Consider the following 8526-nt stretch of genomic DNA (forward strand, 5'->3'; position numbering starts at 1 on the left):
TTATGGGCCCAGGCCCAGTGGAGAATTCCTTCACGGTTCGTACTTGCCGACAACTAGCATGTTAATTAAAAGTTTATGAATGGCGTTTTAATTAAATGTTTATGAATGACGTTTTAATTAAAAGTTTATGAATGGCGTTTTCATTAAAAGTTTATGAATGAATTAAATATGATGTTTTATTAAATGTTTTACTTATTCTATTCTCCCTGTGTTATTAAATAAAATGAGTTGAAATGAATTTTACGTTGCTAGGGTAGTCGTTACTGAGTCTTCGGCTCACCGTTTTGTTTTCTGTTTTAGGTACTGCGGGGAACGATGGAAACGAGTAGTGGCGAGGAATTTCACCTTAGTATTAATCACCTAGCTTATGCTTAATGTTTTAATAGTTTAATTAAAGACTCTTAGTAATTTATGTACTTGTATTTTAGGAATACAAAGGATTATTATACAAATTTTGGGATTTAATAGCTTATGATTGATGGTTGCCTTGTAATTCCCAAGTGGGAGTACGGCAGGTAATGTCCCGACCAAATTAGGTTAATTCCGCTGCTAGTTATGCTCTAATAATTGAATTAGAGGTCGGGGTGTTACATAGGTGGTCTTTGGGTAGAGTACCCTTCTTCCAGTTTCTCCGTAGTATTCATTGTTCCATAATCGTTTTTCCCGTCAGAGTTACTTGCAGTAAAGGGTTCTGGCTCTGATACCAATTGTTAGTTTCGTGGAGTTCCACAAGAGGGGGGGGTGAATTGATTTTTTGCAGTTTTATAAGAAATAAACAATAAGGAACAGAAACAGCAAATAGAGCAAGCACGATTTAGCGTGGAAAACTCTCTAGGCCCAATAGAGAGGAAAAAACCACGGCCCCTTTGGGGACTTAAACACTTCTACTAATTAGGCAAAACAACTCAGTTTCTTTACAAGCCTAATCTACTCGGGCCACAATCTGTAAATCACCTCAGATTACAGATAACTAGGAACAACCCCTCGTTGTTCCTTTCTCCCAATGAAACAATCCCTCAATTGTTCCAACTCACATATCTCGTTTGAGATCTTTCACTCTTGCTCTAGTAAGCCTGACTCAGGATTATCATACATCAATTCGACTTAAAATAAATACAGAATAAATAAAACCTAAGACGAATACGAAGACACAAGACCTACCAACCAATACTGCTCTATCTGGGAACAGGAACAGACTCTTAAAAATAAAGACTTTAAAGGTGATACCTGAAAGCTCCGATTTAATGCTTGTGAGTCTGATAAGTTTTACGAGAAGAACTTTAGGTGTATTTATAGCGATTCTGTGATTTACCCTAGTAAACCTAGACTCCCAAATTCTAATCAGATTAGGACTCTCCTAAAGATAAGTTTCTGTTTAAGAAACGATTTAATCTTCTAGAGTGTTTGATACCAAATCGAATTCTATCTTTATAAACCTAAAGACTTGAACTTCTCCTCGACTTCTTCCAAAGATTATCTTTAATCATGATTAACTGATTTTAGACATATTAAAACCTTTCTTTAATATCGATAATCATTTGGATTAAAACTTAGTTTATTCTGCAACCCTAAGAACTTAGGTGATAACTTGACTCTTTAAAAACAATGTTCCCAGACTTAGCAGTATGTTTGATACATTGCCTTGTACCTTTGCGTATTCATCAAAAACTTCTTAAGCCTTCAATTCACAGAAGCTTAATACTTGCATCCACACTTGAAGATTCTTGACTTGTTATATCATTTGATGCTACTTCAAGGATTTATTAGACTTGTTTTCTTTCCTTCGAAACTTCTTCATCCTTATCAGTATAAGTTGAAAGTGACCACTTCACTCTAGTCCTGTCATTTCTAGAATGTAAAATGTAAGCACAAATAAGCTTGTCATCATCAAAACTCAGGGACCAACATTCTTCTTAGTAGACTGGAAATTTGTTAGAGATTAACCATCAGCAATTTTGTTTGGTTTGTGTTAAAGTCAACCAATCTGAAGTTTAAGTAATTGAACTTAATCGAAACATGTAAATGGGAAATTAAGAACATGAAATTGTTGCTTTTATTAGTGTGATTGATTATGTTGCTGGAGTTGATGAGTAAGCTTGCCGGATTTCTAACTAGATTGAAAATTGAAGAGCTTATGGGTTCTTGGTATGACGTAATTAGGGGGCACGTGACAGGTTGGTTCAGTAACAATGGTGTTATTTGCAGAATCGCAATGGTCGGCTATGGCGAGTGAGGGAAGGTAGCTGGTAAGACCGGATTGTTAAGAGAATCGTACCAGCGCGTTTTCTGTCAGGCGGCCTGACGGCCACGCGCCTGTCAGTCCGCTGACTCCCCCACGCGCGCGTGGGCTTAACGCGCTACATAAAAGCGAATTCTCATATTTTTTTTCTCTCTCCTTCCTCCTTCCTCCTTCCTCCTTCCTTCTTCGACAACAGCGAATTCCTTCTCAAACCCTAATCTAATTTCGCGAAATTCTTCAGCTTGCTCCGCCGCAATCGCCGCCAACAACTTTCAGATCCGACATGGGCGACGGCGGCTATGAGCAATTTCAACCACCAATACCGATATTTCCGCCACAATCGCCGCCAACAATTTTCAGATCAGACATGGCCGACGGCTTTCAACCACCACCACCATTATTTCCGCCACAATTTCAACAACCAACACAGATATTTCCGCCACAATTTCAACCACCGAGTTTTCAACCTCGCCACCTTCAACATTCTCCTCGATTTCTAACACCACCGAATTTTCAACCTCGCCACCTTCAACATCCTCGATTTCTACCACCACCGATTTTTCAACCTCGCGACCGTCATCCTCCTCCTCGTTTTCAACCTCCTGCGCGATTTGATAACCCTAATCATAAGCGACCTTCATCCTCCTCCTCGATTTCAACCTCCTGCCCGTTTTGATAACCATAATCAAAGCGATCTTCATCCTCCTTCTCGATTTCAACCTCCTGCGCGATTTGATAACCCTAATCAAAGGGCTTTTACAACAATGCAGCAAGTAACTACTGAAATAAGTTCTGGAACAAAGGAAAATACATCTGAAACAAGTTCTGCAACAACAGGAAAAACAACATCAGCTTATTTTTCAGGTTTTAAAATTAATTTAATGAATATAGTTAACTAATTGATTACTTGTCGTAACTAATTGGATTGTGCAATTAACTAAGTGGCTAAAAAACTAAACAAATTGGTTTAAAATAAAGTAATGAATGTCAAAGTATAACTAATTGCTTTGAAAGAATCACTAACTGGTAAAAATAGTTAACTAATTGGATAATAAACTAAATAATTTATCAAGGAACTTTTAATTTAAATAAATCACTGATTTATTTAAAAACTTAACTAATTAATATCAATACTAAACTATTTTTTTTAATGCTACTTTTCAAATTTCATTTTTCACTAAGTTAACCTTTACCATCAATTAGTTAACATTTTCCACCAAATAGTTAACTTTTTGAAGCAATTAGTTAACTATTTTCATTAATAAGTTTTCGTCACTAATTCATTGTCTAATACCTCACTAATTGTTTTATATACTCCACAAATTAGATTGGTATTTCTAATTGTTGTAAAAGTGTATAACCTAATAGCACAAATAAATTGGTTAACTTTTTGAATCAATTAGTTAACTTTTATCACCAATTAGTTAACTTTTATCACCAATTAGTTAACTTTTATCATCAATTAGTTAACTTGTTCCCTCAATTAGTTAACTTTTTTCATAAATTAGTTAACTTTTACGGTTTTTTCATGAAATGCCCTTGAGGTTTCACGAAACGCACTAAATACACCCACGCGTTTCTAATCACATAATATACCCCTATTTAAACTTAAAGTGCACCAAATGCCCCTAGACTTAACGCCGTTAATACTCCGTTAGCATTATTGTACCTTTGTACCCTTACTCACCCAATATTTTACATTTAACTATTTTTTTAAAAAACAAAATTCCTCCTCTTCTTCTTCTTCTTCTCTCTCCTCTCCTCCTCTTCTTCTGCCATTTTTCTTCTAGATTCTTTCTTTTGATATTTGCAAGTATGCAACAACACAAAGGGTATGAGAGATAGAAGTTGTAGATTACCAAAAAAAAAAAAGTTACAGAAAAGTAGTAAGCTAGTGTCAAGCTCTCTCGATGACTCGATCTCTTTAATCTGCAGCCCACTTTATTATTATTTCCATTTTTGGAAATTAAGTTATTGGTATCATTGAATTTTTGCAATTGACAACCTGCAAAGAGAAATTTCATTGTTGTTGACAAGATTGATAATCTGACATTTTGTATGTTTTTGAAGATGATTGAGTCTGGTATAAACCAAAGGTATGACCTTTCATTTGTTAATGGAGATGCATGTTGTGGGAGGAGAAGAGGATTAGAATTGCGTATGCAAATTAGAATCGCGGATAGAGGGTCGACTTTAATCTGATTTATTCAGATGAAGAAACCGTTAATTCTATTATAACCCAGGATGATTTTTGCATTCTTGTTTGATTTTTCAATTCAATTTTGCATTCCATTATGGTTGAAATCGAAGAATTGAGGCTTAAAACCCAGAAATTGATTCAATTAAGGCTGCAAAGAAAGCAATGAAAGATAAGGAGAGAGAAAGGAACATGAGAGAGAAAAGGAGCCGCCCCCACCGTCGCAACCCTTTCCCTCATCTGTTACTTCCGCCGCAACCTCCGCCGTTACAGTATCATCATCACCATTCGTCATCGTCTTAATCTTTCCCTTCTTCATCAAACTTCAATTCATGTTCACGATTTCAATTCAATCGAAAATCTGGGTACGAATATTTGGGGGTTTGAGTTAGCACTTGATATTTGATGAAGATGGTTGGAAGAAAGGAAAAATTGTGGTTGGTTTCACCATTTTGATACCCAGAAAAAAAAGGGACTTGGGATTGAGAGGAGAGTGAGAGAAGAGAGGGGATTTAGAGTTAATTAGGGTTCATTAGGTGTTATTTAGGATTAATTAGGCTAATTAGTATTTAATTAGGATTAGTCGGATAAATTAAGAGTTAATGTTAACGGAGTTAGACTTCCGTTAAGTCTAGGGGCATTTGGTGCATTTAAGTTTAAATAGGGGTATATTATGTGATTTGAAACGCGCAGGTGTATTTGGTGCGTTTTGTGAAACCTCAGGGGTATTTCATGAAAAAACCGTAACTTTTATCATCAATTAGTTAACTTTTATCATCAATTAGTTAACTTGTACCATCAATTAGTTAACTAATTGATTTCATTTTCAAAAGTTTAGTTAGTGTAATTATTGTTGATGTCACAATATGCAGGATGACTATGTTTAACTAATATTGTTAACCTAAAAGTAGTTAACTTTTTGCATGAATTAGTTAACCTAACCATCCATTAGTTAACCTTTACCATTTTGGTAAATTAGTGAAAAATTCTTAACTAATTGGTTCCACTACGTTACTAAATAGAAGATTTATTTAACTAATTGATTGCAGAATAAAAATAATAAAAAAATTTAATCAAAAAACATTGTAGTTTAATTGTTTAACTAATTTCCTCAATTATGTAACTAATTAGTTTCTTTTGTTAACTATTACTTTTGTTCATTTTACAGGTTCAAAAGATATTTGGAACGATTTAACAAAGGATGATATTAGAGGACCTTTGACTGAATATACTGGCACGGTAGATGAACTACATGAACTTTATGACAAACATTCAATACTTCTTGGATTTTCAATAAGAAAAAATACATTAAGGAGATATCAAAAAACGGGAGAGATAAAGGAAAGATACTTTTGTTGTTCAAAGGAAGGAAAGAGAAAGAAAAACACAAAGAACACTAAGAAAGAAGAAGCAACTGTATCAAGTGAGAGCAAACAGAAAGGGCAGTCAAAGAACCCAAGGCAGCAAAACCTTACTAGAACAGGGTGCAACGCATCTATACGATTGAAGTTACAAAAGGATGGAAAGTTTATATTCTTTCATCATGTTATAGAACACAATCATGCCTTAACAAGAGAGTCACTGCAAAACTTTGAAAGGTACAAAACAAAATACAAGTAATTAGTTAACCATTCAATATATTTAGTTAGACTTTGACATTAATTACTTAAGCGTTTAAATAATTTTGTTTTAATAATAAACTAGATAAAACAGTTACTTACCCTTTTCCATCAATTACTTAACTTTTTTCATAAATTAGTTAACCTTTTCCATGCATTAGTTAACTTTTTAAAACATTTAGTTAACGTTTTGCATCAATTAGTTTACTTTTTGCCTCAATTACTTACTTTCTAAAACCATTAATTAACTTTTTCATCAATTAGTTAACTTTTTCAATCAATTAGTTACGTTTTTGCATGAAATAGGTAACTTTTGTTTTAATAATATATTAGTTATTTACCTTTTACAACAAATAGTTAACTTTTTGCATATATTAGTTAACTTTTTGCATATATTAGTTAACTTTTTACAACAATTAGTTAACTTTTTGCATCATTTCCAGATCACAAAGAAAAATTGATGAAGAAAAGGGAAAAGTAATTGAAGGACTCACACTATCAGGAATAACACCAGCAGATTCCTACAGATATATGTGTAATGAAGCTGGCGACGCAAGGGTGGTTGGACACACATGAATTTCACAAGTAGATTGAAAATGAAAAGACTAGAAGGAAAAGATACACAAGCAGTTGTGAACATGTTAATTAAGAGAGGAGAAGAAGATCCAACATTTTATTTTCGAGTAAAGGTGAACGAGGCAAACCAAGTAATAAGCATGTTTTGGAGGGATGGAATGATGCAAGAAGATTATGACGTATATGGTGATGTCTGTGTCTTTGACACAACTTTCAGAACAAACAAATACAATTTAGTTTGTGCGCCATTTGTAGGTGTCAACAACCATTGGAGTAATGTGATGTTTGGTTGTGCTTTTATTGCTGATGAGAAGACACACACTTTTGTGTGGCTATTGGAAACATTTCTGGAGTCTATGGGAGGAAAATCACCTATAACTATCTTTACAGATCAAGATCAAGCAATGGCAAATGCTATTGAACAAGTAAGAGTGTATTAACTATTTGGGTTTTATAGTTAACTAATTGCTAAAAATTGTTAACTATTTACTACTGGTCTTTAACTAATCAGTTGAAAAGTTTAACTAAATTGATAACCATTCATCAGTTACTTTTTCCATCAATTAGTTATCCTATTACATACATTAGTTAACTTTTTAAAATAATTAGTTAACTTTTTGCATCAATTAGTGTACTTTTTGCCTCAATTATTACTTTCTTAAACAATTAGTTAACTTTTTGAATCAATTAGTTAACTTTTGCAATGAATTAGATAAGTTTTTGCATGAACTAGTTAACTTTTGTTTTAATAGTATATTAGTTACTTACCTCTTTACAACAATTAGTTAACTTTTTGCATGAATTAGTTAACTTTTTGCATGAATTAGTTAACTTTTTACAACAATTAGTTAACTTTTTGCATCATATTCAGATCACCTAACTAATACAGAATTCTGTTCTGACTTAACTAAATAGTTTAAATTCTTAACTAATACATTCATCAAAAATATTGCAGGTGTTTCCTAATACAAGACATAGATTATGTTTATGGCACTTACAAAAGAATGCTGTGTCAAGATTTGGAGACTTAAAAGCTGACAATACCTTCAAAGACACATTCAAGAAGTGCTTATATCGTTGTTACAATGAAGAAGAATTTGAAACCACTTGGTTTGACATGATTACTAAGTATAACCTTCAAAATCATGATAGGTTTACAAATCTCTATACAATAAAAGAAAAATGGTGTACGGCTTTGAACTAAGATTTTTTCTCAGCTGGAATATTGTCTTCACAAAGGTAAATGCTTAAATAAAAGAAGTCCACTAATTTTTTTAATGCTAAACTAATTGCTCAGAATAATTCACTAATTGTTATGAATACTTCACTAATTGCTTTGAATACTTCACAGTGTTTAACTAATTGTTTCATCTACTTAACTAATTCCTTTGCCTGCTTAACTAATTAATCAGAAAGATTAACTAATTAAACAAAATGTTTAACTAATTGTTTCACCTTCTTAACTAGTTCCTTTGTTTGCTTAACTAATTCCTCTACCTGCTTAACTAATTAAATAGAATGTTTAACTAATTGAATAATAATCTTGTTACACAGGAGTGAGAGCACTAACAATGCAATTGGATTTAAAGGGAACAAATCAACTTCACTAACAGAATTCTTTCACATTAATTTTTGGAGCAACAGTGGATCGTTGGAGATATCAAGAAGATCAAAATGAATATGATTGTGGAAATGCTTTGCCTAAATCTGATTTTCCAATGGTCGGAATGATAAAACATGCGGCAAATGTTTACACACTTACATTGTTTAGAGATTTTGAAAAAGAATTCAAGTATGCAATGGGTTGCATCTCAAATGTCAACTACATCAATGGAAATTTCTTTGGTTACAAAGTGCAACATGAATCTTGGCCAGAACATACTGCCATTATGTAG

General features: G+C 33.2%; 1 protein-coding gene across 1 annotated transcript; it reads left to right on the plus strand.

Moving 5' to 3' along the window:
* Positions 1-6651: 6651 nt before the first annotated feature.
* Positions 6652-8526, plus strand: LOC110791697 (protein FAR1-RELATED SEQUENCE 5-like). Its single transcript, XM_021996460.2, has 3 exons — positions 6652-7056; positions 7587-7818; positions 8276-8526. The coding sequence occupies exons 1-3, from the start codon at positions 6652-6654 to the stop codon at positions 8524-8526; spliced, it is 888 nt and encodes a 295-aa protein (XP_021852152.2).

The sequence above is a fragment of the Spinacia oleracea genome, chromosome 1 (genome assembly GCF_020520425.1).
Source record: "Spinacia oleracea cultivar Varoflay chromosome 1, BTI_SOV_V1, whole genome shotgun sequence".
In the NCBI taxonomy this organism is placed as follows: domain Eukaryota; kingdom Viridiplantae; phylum Streptophyta; class Magnoliopsida; order Caryophyllales; family Amaranthaceae; genus Spinacia; species Spinacia oleracea.

Bases quoted from the DNA above. Each gene is read 5' to 3' on its own strand.
- LOC110791697 (XM_021996460.2), top strand. From the start codon at position 6,652: ATGAAAAGACTAGAAGGAAAAGATACACAAGCAGTTGTGAACATGTTA. The intron at 7,057-7,586 runs GTAAGAGTGTAT...AAAATATTGCAG, and splicing joins TGGCAAATGCTATTGAACAA to GTGTTTCCTAATACAAGACA. The intron at 7,819-8,275 runs GTACGGCTTTGA...TTGGAGCAACAG, and splicing joins TACAATAAAAGAAAAATGGT to TGGATCGTTGGAGATATCAA.